The sequence below is a fragment of the Cryptomeria japonica genome, chromosome 11 (genome assembly GCF_030272615.1).
Source record: "Cryptomeria japonica chromosome 11, Sugi_1.0, whole genome shotgun sequence".
NCBI classification, from domain to species: Eukaryota; Viridiplantae; Streptophyta; class Pinopsida; order Cupressales; family Cupressaceae; genus Cryptomeria; species Cryptomeria japonica.
Genome location: NC_081415.1, coordinates 550,012,737 through 550,025,677, shown reverse-complemented (window position 1 = coordinate 550,025,677; position 12,941 = coordinate 550,012,737). Strand labels below are relative to the sequence as shown.

Genomic DNA, 12,941 nt, shown 5'->3' with positions numbered 1-12,941 from the left:
TGGGGTAATTGCGAATTACCAAACTAGTAATCAAAAGTATAAATAAATAAAATTAAGGGGCGAATCCTCCAAAATAGGAATGATGGCTATGGCTAGGTAATATTAATGGCCAATGTGCTATCTCCTATAACCATCATTGATGATATGAGCATCCTCAAACCTATGGAGCTAGGTAGAGTCAATTCCCTATACCTGCAACAACCAAAATATACAAACACCTATGTATACGTATACATAATATAATATAACTGAAAGTATCATTAACATTCCCCAATCAGGGTCACATAATAACATTGTTAGTAACATGATATCTCATCACATCAATATAGTACCATCAAACTGAATATACTATTAAGAATTTAATCTCTTAAAACAAATACAATAACATAAAATATGATTTGTTACTTTTAATTCAACCAACATTAATATGATTTAATGATTCTCTTTATTATTAACATTAACATGTATGACCTTGGAGTTGATTAAGTCTTGTATGATATATATTAGGTTCATGCACCTCTCTATATCATAGTTTGTGACATTATAATATTGACAGAATTATTTTGGGTGATATATTTTAGAAAGGAATAGGATGGTGTCAAGGGGTCAAACAGGTGGTAGATAAATAAGATTGTTAGAAATAATTTGTTGATAAATGGTGTTAAGAGGACCATTAAAATTAATGAAATATAGTTGTTAAATTATGAACATGATTATATTACCAATGTCAAAGAAGACATGATAGAATTGACCTAATTAATATTTAATGTAGTTTGGGCTTTCAAGGGGAATAAATTTTTGTTCCTTTTTGTAATATGAAGGTCATGATGTGGATGACCTTAAAAAAATGATAAGGTGATGTAGATAAAGGAAGCACCTCGAACTAGCTCATTGTTTGCTAATAATATCAATGTGTTGTGCATATATATAAAAAATAAGAGTAACGCATAAGAACAATCTTATCTTATTTATAATGAAAAAGGTTCATAAATAGAGAGAGAGAGAGAGAGAGAGAGAGAGAGAGAGAGAGAGAGAGAGAGAGAGAGAGAGAGAGAGAGAGAGAGAGAGAGAGAGAGAGAGAGAGAGAGAGAGAGAGAGAGAGAACAATAAGAGAGAAAAAGAGAAGAAGAGATAGGAAGGGAGGTAGGGATAAAGATGGGTTGAGGGAAGGCTAGGTAGAGAGGGTGGGAGAGACCTAGAGAGGGGATATAAAGGTGAGAGATGGATTGAGATTTGATTTCAAAAAAATTAATCAAAGTGGGAGAGAGAGAAAGACAATTATCCAATGCAAAACATTTGGTGAGAACTATATTTGGTCCTCACCTAATCTTTTTTCATTGGTAAATACCAATCCTTTCCAAGTTTGGATTTGACTTGGGAATCCAACACAAAGGGTTGGATGACCATTTGATGCCAATGACATGTTTTTAAGAACAAAAAAAATTCATATAATTTTGGTTGTGCTCTCCATTACGTTTGGACATGTATCAATGCAAATAATAAAAAATATTGTGATGACATTAAGCTCTCTATTAGATATCTAACCATATAAGAAAATTCACATTTTGATTTTTTGGGGGTTTAAGGTTTTCACCTATAATTTCTTTTGTTAGTGTTTCATTGTTTTATAAAAAACAAACATGTTCTATTTTCGGTATAGTTTTTTACTCATTTCTCAATTTTTGACACAAATTACATTTTTAGAAACTAGAGTCCATTCTACATGTATTGAAATTATTTTTTTTTACTTTTTAATTATTTTTCAATAATTTGAGGGGGAGCACACTCAAATGTTTATTTTTTAGAATGTGTCCACTTCAAAAATTAGTAAAAAAGCATATACTCGTTAAAAAATTAGCTAAAAATCTAGCATAAAACTTTGGTGTTGGTTAATTTCTCATTGAAGTGATTTTTGAATTTCTAAAAAAAAGTCAACATTTTAGGGAGAGAACACCAGATGGTATGTTGTGTTTTTTTGACAAAAATACGACCATTTTGTGTGTCCTCCCTTTTTCAAGCCATTAATATTTGCCAATTTCAAAATAAATTAGTAGTTTAGAAAGTGGATTCAGAGCACTAGGATTCTTGTTCTTGTTGTATCTTCAAATTTTAAGCATAACTATCTTCAATTTCTTGTCAAAGTCCAAACTTTATTGATTTTAGAAAAAAAAAGTATTTTCTTAAGACCTCTTTTGGTAGCACCTCTTGACAATCTTAGCTATAATAATTCTATGTACATTTAAAATTAGAGCTTAATTAGAGCTTAAGAAGAATCAACATTTGCATTGAAAATCACATAGGCCATTGAATGCTAGAAAATTTAATTTTTGACAATTTGTTTTGAATCATAATGTTGATCTAAATAAGGTATTGACTAAGAAAAACATGACCCTAGTAATTCGGCAACCTCCCCAAGTGTATTTTTATAAGCATTCAAATACTAAAACTTAGGTTGACGTAATTTTGAAATTTTCTTTCTACCAGGTTAATCCTACAAGTTGAAGATCATTTTTTCATAAACAACCCATAGTACCATGACTAATTTTAATATATCCAAAACCTTATAAGGGTAAGAAATGTAATCTGACACTTTTCTCCTTCCCTTTTGACACACTAACTTGTTTGTGCCAAATGTAATGACCAATGTACAAATATGACATTCTCATGTGGAAGTGAGCAAATAACTTGATTCCATAACCATGCATACCTATAGATGAGTCTTAATGGTTATTATATTTGTTCTATATAATTTTTTTTTAACTCCAAACACTAGAATAAATAATAAATATACACTTATCAATAATATCCATTCAAAAAGATATTATTTACATCAATTTGATAAACTAGCCGACTTTATTGAGTAGCCAAAAGCCAAAATCAATTTGATAGTATCCATTCATGTCACAGGTACAAATATTTCAATATCATAAATACCTTATTGTTGAGTGTACCATTTGGTTACCAATCTATCCTTATTCTTATCAATACTTTCATCAAATTTATACTTAATTTCTACACTTACCCTATACCAATAATTTCTTACTAGGAGGTAGTTAAACAAAATCCTATGTGTCATTCCTTTTAGTTGTTTCTATTTATACCCTAAATGTCATCGGGGCATTACTAGGGCAGAAAAAAAAAATGTCTTCTTTGAAAGAATGTCGTTCTGACATTGTGTCAAAGAGGGGCAAATGGCTTATTTTTTTCTATGAGTTAAGACATCAATGAATAATTCACTTTTAGTTGTGATATTTTTATCATTTTCTCAAAATTTGAATCCAACATAAGAGTTGAGATCTTTAACATTTTTTATGACTTCTTATGTTTGTAGTAAATAATTCAAGCTCATTGTCTTCTACCTCCTCTTAAACTTCATCATTAACTATCTCTTTTTCCTTTGTTTTTTTTTTTTGGTATATTACAATTCTTTATTAAATACCACATCTCTACTTATCACATTTTTTCCTATGGGATCATATAGTTTGTATGCTTCATTTTTATATTGATAACTAACAAAAATATGTTTTATGCTTGTATGATATAACTTATACCTTTTATCTTTTGTTATCTGTGCATACAAAACAAACCCAAATACTCTCAAATGATCACACTTGGCTTAATTCCAAACTATGTTTTTTCTAGAGTCACTCCTTTAGTTGTTTTTGTAAGACTACTATTTACAAGGTATATTTTTACGCAAGACTACCTCTACCCAATAAATTTTATCTAAATTCTTCTCTTTCATCATCTGCCTTACCACTTCAAAAATTGTCCTATTCTTCCTTTTAGCAACTCTATTTTATTGTGGAGTGTAAGAAGTCGTAAATTCTTTCGTGATTTTATATTTTTTGCAAAAATATAAAAAATTGATTTGATTCGTACTCACATTTATTCAATGATCTTCTCACTTTGATGTTTTTTTGTTTTTCAATAAATCTCTTGAATTATACAAAATCGTCAAACACTTATGGTTTAAGCTATATATTACTTATATCTAAGTTTTTCTTGAGTAATAATCAATGAATGTTAGTAAACACTAGGATTTATTCAAAGAAGGTGTTTCCATAGGATGACACAAATCTATATGGATTATATCAGGATGTTTCTTAGATATACTAGATTTACCAATTAGAAAGCTAACCATGTGTCATTTGCCAGTTCTACATTCTTCACACACTTGTCTTGTATTTTTAGAGAAGGTAGACCTTCGAGCATTTGCACTTATTGCTTGAGTAAAAATAGCCCACTTTTAAGGTGACCATATATTTGGTACCAAATTTTACTTTCATTCATTTCATTAGACCTCAATGCTTGATTTATATAAGTGAAATGAAGAGGAAGCATCCTTTCACATATAATATTTGATCTCACAACAACTAAATTCCTTTTTAAATTGTCTCTTATTATGCACTTGTTCTCATCATTTAAGTCACTAGATCATTTTTCTCTAACATTTTTCCAATAGATGAAAAATTATTTTAAATTATTAGAAACAATAGTGTTTCATTGAACCCTATTATGATAGAAATAGTACCATTACTTGTACTTCCATAAGACTAATTATCTCTCAATACCACTGTACTCTAGTGCTTTTCATCCAAATTGACAAATCAGTTATAATTGGACGTCATATGTAAAGAACACTTGAAATCAATATACCACACATAATTTTCATTGACATTTGCATTGAGGCAAGAAATTAACAAATTTATTTACCTTTAATAATATCATGAGCTTTTTTTTTTGTTTCACCTTGTTTACTCCTCATTTGGATGCATAATGTCCAAACTTATTGAAATAAAAGCATTGGGCATTACTTTTATTATTGTCGTCGCCACTATTTACACCTCTTTCTCTTATTGATCCTTTGAAGTTGCTACTTCTTCCTTTGAAAATATTATCGGTTCCTCTTAAATTGCTAGATTCACCTTTTTATTCATTTTTATGGCTAGTCACCTTTATTATGACTCTTGAAAATTTTATTTCTTATTCTTTTTATATTTTCTTTAGAGGAAAATGCTTGCTCTAAGTTTTTTCTTTTTTCTTTCTTTTTTTTTTTATCTTCAATAATTGGCAAAATGCTAAGTGCAGTTCATCTATCAACATAATTACGAGGCCCTTATAAATCTCAATTGTAGAGTGTCAAAATTATGAATCAAGCTCCTCAAGATTTCCTCTATAGCATGATTTTTATCTACATCTTCCCCTAAAACTTTCATTTGACTTTTAACTAGATCTACTTTTTTTAGAAAATCATTTACATATTCATTGGTTGTCATTTTTCTTAATTGTCTTTCTTTCCATTTTCTTTATTTTATACACACACTAGTTCTATATACTCTTTTTGTAGGATATCTTCTTTGCATCTAAGAAAACCAATATGTAAAGGTGTCCCTTTTAAAGATGAGAATTAGCATTTAAGACATTATATTTTCTATCATATTTGTCATTAAGTAAATATGCACAGTGATTCAAAGACTTGACACAAAATCTTTGAAAGATCTTTCCAATAAATATTTCATTTGTCCCTTCAAATTAAACTCGCACACAAAAAATATTTTTATATCATATTATTTTTGATAAATAAATGTCAATTTCAATGATAATTAAAAAAGATTTATTTATCACTTTATAAACAACTTAGAAAAATTTGAACTCAATTCTTCTGTCGAACAAATTTTAATATCTAAATTGAATATCATTGGCAACCCATCTTTCTTTTCAAATGACTTTCTCGCTCACTTGATTTATATACTCCCTCATTAAAAGGTAAAATAAATGCCTCATACTCTTTCCATAGCGTGAAAAGAAGGTAAAAACCTTTTTAGAAGGTATGGAAACAAAATCAAAGATTAAAAGGAATGAAATTTTTCACATGGTAATCTCCTTTTTAGAACGTCTAATAATTTTCAAGCACTGCCTCCTCCGGTCCGCATGCCTCTTCCCATGTTCTGCTATAATTGTTGGAAATAAAGAGAAAAAAAAGAAGAGCTTAAAACAGTTTGCAGCAACAATAGTTTTGGTTAAAGATATTCGATTTTCACAATCCATAGTAGTTCTTGTTTTACTGCTTATGGATTAGACTGTAAAACAGATTTCTTTCATAGAATTCGCAGCAACAACATCGTTCATTTCTTTCATGTAGCTTAAGACCAACAGACTCCATTTTTCGTTTGGTCTACAGGATATACACCCTGCAACTGTTCAAGGTGCTCATACATTCAATTTGTTAAGCAATCATGTTAATGGAATTTTGACAGAATTTGCTAGTTACTTAATTTGAGACTTACATTGTCTTTAAAATCAGATATTGGTAAATAAGATAATAATGGTGATGTGTTGGATCATTAAACAAATAAATATACAAGAGCTTCAAAGTGTCTTTCAAAGAATAAGGGTCAGAGTATGTGCTATATAGAGTTTCATTATGACGCGCAATTATATTCACTAATAATCCAGCTACAATACAGAAAATTAAAAAATACAATTGCGAAAATAATGAGCCTAATACATTACAATAAATGTCAAACATTTCTGCTAAGAGTTTACCGATTGCTGGAGCAAATTTATCGGTCCAACCATCTTACATGGTGTTCTGGTTCTACGCCACTTATTTTAAGATTAGAATTGGACTCCAACAGGCTTGAACATTGATTTTCGAATTGCGTGTCACAGATCAAATGCCTCAAAGATGTAAGCCTGCTAGCTGATTGAGGAAGTTGCTTAATTTTTCCACACTCCCTTATGCTAAGAGATCGGAGATTGTGTAAATTACCAACTTGATATGGAAGCCTCTCCAAGTGATAACACTTTGAAAGATCAAGAAGCTCTAATTTTTCAAGCTTACAAATCGAGGCTGGCAGTTCTCTCCAAGTGGCGCAAGCATATAATGTCAACTCTTCTAGGGACGCTGCAAGCTTCCCAAGATTGTCAGGTATTTTTTGAAGCTCATGATAGTTTGTGATGGTCAATCTCTTGAGGGAAGTTAAATTACAAATGCCAACCGGAAATTCCTTGATGTTCACACAACAGTCAATACTAATCTCTTCAAGATTATGTAGCTCTGAACATACTTCTATGTTTAATTCTGCATTATCACCGCTGCAAAGACACAATGATAGCTTCCTCAAACTTTTTTTAAAAGATTGACAATGATTTTGAAGAATAGGAACATTCATTTTTATAAGCCTAAGGCTCTTCAGCTTTTTCAAAGAACTAAAGGCTGACATGCCATCAAGTTTAGTGCGAAAGGAATTTTGGTTGATTATGATGAGAACTTTCAATTTAGGCATTGTCTTCAAAAATGTAGGAAGAAGACATTCATTTCCAGTAAATATTAATATAAGAGCCAATGCATTTGGAAACTTCAATTTTGGCCATTGATTCTCATTCTTTAGATCTGCAAAAGTACATAAAAATATGTATCTATAATGAGTGACATTTATTTGGCTGAAAATATGCATGAATATCAATAAACCAGTTCGAAGAAACAAACCTGTGCGGATAGCAATAATCTTAGCGGCTTCAATATTCTCACACCTTTCCCAGCTACAAAGTGGATCTAAGATTAACCTCTTGCATGTGTCTTTAGATGGGTTGTTGTTCACCCAATAAATAGCTAAATTTCGCAAGATATCATGTTGAACTATATACAGCTCGCAAGCACTGCCATGACTAATCTCATGATGATCTCTGAAAAAACATACAAGTAATGGGACATTCAATCTTTAAGGTAAAATATATGTAGATCATTACATTATTAAGGCAAGAGTTGTAGCACTTCAAGTATTAGAAATATAAGTTTAAATCAACGAAAGTAACAACTATTTAGATTATATAGAAAGCTATGCACAGGATTTATTCTTTTTGTTTGTTAATTTTACAACAAGATTGTGGCTTGATGGTTATTGCATATTTGTCTTTGTGTTACAGTTTTAAGATTAAAATCAACCACAAAAAAAAAAAAAAAAAAACTAACAAGAGACACTCACCCAATATCATGATTTACCAATCTCAATAACCTTCGTTGCTCCAATCTTTTTAGATTTGTACGGGCTTCAACCAAGGTTAAGTTGTGAGTGTAAATCCAAATATCAAACAAGGTATCCACATGGATTTCTTTCATTCCAGGAAACAATATCAAGTCCAAAAAACATTGTTTTATTATATTATCAATCTTATCAAGCCTATCTATGCTTAATGCTAGGATCTTGAGAACATCATCTTCATATTTTTTATTAATGGATCCTCCTTCTGAAAGCTTTTTTAGAGCATATTTCCATTCATCCTCATTTTCCTCATTATGTAGAGAAACCCCAATCACCTCCAATGCAAGCGGTAACCCTTGACATGCTTTTGCTACCTGTTAATAAATTTTAGTTAGCACTTATGTAACCTCACAGGATAGCCATCAGATCTACACACACATTTCATTAAGCAATATCTTTTCATCTCTAAAGATAAGAAAAGAATGGCCTTCATATCTAGATAGATTCAACTAAAGAATATCATAGAAAATTCAATAGATTTTAGTATTCATTCAAATAAATGGTTGAGTGTGCATTACACAGATGTACCTGTTGGACTAATATCTTGTCATATCCTCTTTCCGGAATGCTTTTTTTATCAAAAGCATGATAGCAAAAGAGGGATAGAGCATCATTCTCTTCAAGCAAAGGCAATTCGTAAGTGTCATCGAGCCCTTTAACATTGTCCCTGGACATAACAACAGTCTTGTATCCATTTGCTTCAAATAACAAATGTCTAAGATGACCGTCATCGAGCCATATATCATCTAACACAACCAAAATGTTTTGTGTTTGTCTGCTACTAAGCCATTTCTGAATCTCTTTACGAGCATCTTGAATGCTCTGAAATTTAAGTGTAGATTTCGTAATCCCCGCCCATATGCTCTCGAGAATATCTTTGGTTTTTGAGAAGTCTGAAACTTTGCAATAAATAATCTTGTTTCCAAATCGTTCTAAGAACCAATAGAAAAATAAATAATAAGAAAACAATAGAAAGCTCACTTTTCAACATACATAAACAAATATTCACAGTGTTCTGTTTACGAATTTGATTAACAAACACAAGTACATTTATTTATTAATTTGATTTGTTTTCCCCTTTTATTAGACAGCTGTTAATTGCTAATAGCTTAGGAAAACACCACAGCAGGTCATGACGTCACAAATTCAATACTGATCGAATCTTTAAATTTACAATACAGTTGTCTAACGTTACCACTAGTTAGCTAGTGGAAAATCTTGACTTAATCCATTAGTCTTATAGAAGATTAGGGGTTCGATCCAAGATCCTTCTAGGGTTTGAATCCCGGTTGTGGGTGTTATTAGTTTCGAAGATGGCCTTTATACACAAGGGTAAATGAATATCTAATCTTGATTTACTCCATTAGTCTTATTGATAAGATTAGGGGTTCGATCCAAAACCCTTCTAGAGTTTCAAACCCTGTTGTGGGTGTTATTAGTTTCGAAGATGGGCTTTATACACGAGGATAAATGTATATCTACTCGACTCGGATTAGTTAATTTAGAAGCAAAATGCAATAAGGAAATTAACGCACCTTTGACTTGAGAATCACTGCACAGAGCGGTTGCCAAGGTTGTTTTGCCACTGCCACCCATTGCTCTCACTCCCAGATTCCTAACATTCTCTCTGAATAGTCGTGCCTTCAACTCCCGTAATCGAACATCCATACCCACTAGGTTTTGGGGCGAATCTGAAATTCCTGAAGATGAAGGGAAAAGCAAGTCCCACCATCGTCTAATCCAGGACGAAATCAGTGAGGCAATCTCTCCACCACATCCTTGCAGAAACCCTTCAGCCAACCATGCTAGAGCCAACAACGCTAGACCCGTAATGTAGGATAACATTGTAGAGAAGTAAGTGGAAAGGAAGGAAATATTTACTCAATTGATTAGTTCGATCTCTATTTGTGAAGCATTCTGGTGTTTGGATGGGTAATTATTTTATGGTGGAAGCATCGTGGAAAATTATTTTACGCGCTTTTGCGATGAGCAATTGAATTAGTCAAAGATTTTCCGCGCTTGGCGAAAGGAACAATTGGACCAGTCCTCTTTCCTCTAACTTTCTACCTATTACAGGGAAGCTTCCCTCTCACAACGTGACAGTCTCTTTGACTATCTTTCCTTCCTCTCGAAACGTCAGTCCAACTACACAGCTTCTTTCTTGTATCGCAGTCCTTCTCAGCTAAAAATTTCTACCTATCATAAGAAGCTTACCTCTGACATCATCACAGTCCTTACCTTCTTCTACCGAGCTTCCTTTTAAGTACTCTTTGATTCGAGTTCTTATGGTTTGAATAATGTTAGCTTATTAATTCTTGTTTAGTTAGGGATATTTTAATTTTATTTAACAAAAAAGAAATGTTTAAGGGGTTGAGTTTAATTGGTCAAAGTATTGAGTCTTAATTGTGGAAATTCAAGTTCAAATCTCAAAAGGATATTTAATATTGAAATCTAAGGGTAGGTCTCCATGCGGTTGAAATTTTAAGTAGTTGTTGCTCCACTAAAATAGGGGAAGATTTCAATTTAGCATTCTCTCCTAATCAAAATTTTACATGGGAACATTCCAATGCTTAAATTTAAGTCCATGTGGTTTCTAAATAAAGTGGATTTCTAAGTTATGACTCATAGTCTTCCATGTATGTGCTTTCTAGTGTGGTTGCTTGAAAGGAGATTGCATTTGTTTCATTGTTAAAGTACTTGCTAAACTTGTCTACTATCCAAACAATTTAGACTTAATGACATGCTCTTACTTGTGTCAAAATATAAGCTTTAGAAAATGTAATATCCACCCCTTGGACACTACAAATTTATTTATTTATTTTTCATTCACAAGTACCAACTTAATTAAACAAACTTCTCGATATAACTTAGAAATGTCAACTTCTTAATTTCTTCAATTGCCTTAGTGGTGATAGTTCTACACCACCACTCATGCTTTCCCTCAAAGGTGGTAAGCTATTGAGGTCAGGATCCCCATTAGCCCTAGACTTAAGCCTCGAGGGTTCATTCCCAATGACCTTGCCTACATATCCCTTCAAGGGAAATCAAAGGCTTTGTAGTTTGTCCCCAAAGGTTAGAGGGAGATCCTCCTTTCCTCTTGTATTAGTTTCATTCAATCAATTAACTTAGTTCATTTCAATAGATGACAAGCATCAACCATTAGGTAGTTCACAAGCATACACAATCACACAGTAGTCAAATCCTTCCAAAGTTCATATTTCCATAAAGAGTGATTCAAACACATTTCCCATTAACACATGGGATTAGCTCATACACATCACACACATGATGGCTAGCTTTGGCTTACATCACATATGTTAGGTGACTAGCTCTAGGATACATCCCCATATTCATAGGGACTAACTTCAATATACATTTCTCGTATATAGTGGCTAGCTTTGGTAGGCATCACATACCTAGCGACTAGCATTTACATAGTGAGGAATTGACATATCCATAACAGATAACTACCGCTTTCCCATAGTGCATCCTAGATAAAAGAAATGTCGATGCACTACACACTACATCATGGGACACATTCTTCTATCTAATCTCTTGCACCAACTAGTGAGTGGGAACAAAGTTCGATGTATCCCATGCTACATCGGGTGTTTATCTTCATTCTAACAAGTCAAGTATACCACTTCCACATAACTATATAGCCAAATTATATAAGGTTTGGTTCAATTATTACCTACCTATTCTTCATTAGAAATTCTCTTCCCTGCAGTCTATCAGATAGCTAAGCAACAAGGACATCCACCGCTGACATGCAACTGGCCCACAAGCCTACATGCTCCTGGTGGAATCTGTCCAAAACCCTAGATCTAAGCAAGGTATCCCTCTCCTGCATGTGTAGCATCCTAAATTGTACTCCCTTACAATTTGGACCATGTTTAGGACTCTCACCGTAGCGCATGCATCTTCATGCTTGATTGAAACTTATTTATGCCCCCACAATTTAACAATGGTCATATCATATCGTTTTAACTTGTTGGACCCTTAATCCTAGCCCAAATATGGGGTAGAACCAGGGCCTCATTAGGACCATGGTGCCATGCAATGGTCCTCCTTATTTGGGACACAATTTAAACCCCATGCCTTATCTTGCAAATGATTGGGAAACCTTCCTTTGTGTTGGCCTATGTCAGAAAATTAGCATAATTGATGATAGGAGAGTATATAAGGAGGTCTTCCCCTCTCATTTTGGATATATGAAAAAATTGGGAGCACTACAATCAAGAAATAAAGCATTCAAGCATTAAGAGAATTGAATTATTCATCATCAATGGTTACATATTCTTCATTTATCTATTGTGGAGCAACTTTACATCATTCCTATGCATGCATGTGTGTGTGATTAGGGTTTTGTCATGTTCGGGCCATTTCATACAACATATGTGATTACATTCAAAAAAAAAAGAATCATTATCATTCATTGCAGATCTGAGGTATACCTTTCCATCATTTATTTCAAGTATTTGCAATATTGGATTAAAGGTAAATTCCTAAATCGGGGTTTGAATAAGGAAAACCCCCTATTCCCAACCCATTTTCCCTTCTTTCTATGTGCAAGAAATAGGTAGGGAGTTATAATCTTCATAATAGGCTTCATTCACAAATATGAATCATCCCCCTTTGACGTGCGAAAAGTTTGGATGACAGATGTGATGCGCCATGGTCCTGACATTTTAGGAGCATTTTCAGGGAGCAAGTCTGACTCGGCTTACATTACTCAGTTCTAGGTGCCTATCTCAATCCCGCAATTGTAGTTTGTTGTTTACAACTTTTACCTTCATTTTTCAGCATTTTACCTAATTTCAGCAATTCAACTCACAAAAGAGGAAATCCCTATCAACCCAAATTCACTTAGTATTTAGTATTTATTTGATT

At 32.7% G+C, this 12,941-nt stretch overlaps 1 protein-coding gene across 1 annotated transcript; it reads right to left on the bottom strand.

The window, feature by feature from the left end:
- Positions 1-6,360: 6,360 nt before the first annotated feature.
- On the bottom strand, positions 6,361-10,136 carry LOC131072882 (probable disease resistance protein At4g33300). The gene is made up of 5 exons (XM_058009175.2): positions 9,584-10,136; positions 8,577-8,980; positions 7,992-8,362; positions 7,496-7,692; positions 6,361-7,399 (listed from the first exon to the last, which is right to left on the bottom strand). The coding sequence occupies exons 1-5, from the start codon at positions 9,891-9,893 to the stop codon at positions 6,567-6,569; spliced, it is 2,115 nt and encodes a 704-aa protein (XP_057865158.2). The 5' UTR covers positions 9,894-10,136; the 3' UTR covers positions 6,361-6,566.
- Positions 10,137-12,941: the final 2,805 nt, after the last annotated feature.

Coding starts and splice junctions, on each gene's coding strand:
- LOC131072882 (XM_058009175.2), bottom strand. CDS start 9,893: ATGTTATCCTACATTACGGGTCTAGCGTTGTTGGCTCTAGCATGGTTG. Junction 8,981..9,583: donor CAGTGATTCTCAAGTCAAAG/GTGCGTTAATTT, acceptor ATTGGTTCTTAG/AACGATTTGGAAACAAGATT. Junction 7,400..7,495: donor GATTATTGCTATCCGCACAG/GTTTGTTTCTTC, acceptor GTACTTTTGCAG/ATCTAAAGAATGAGAATCAA.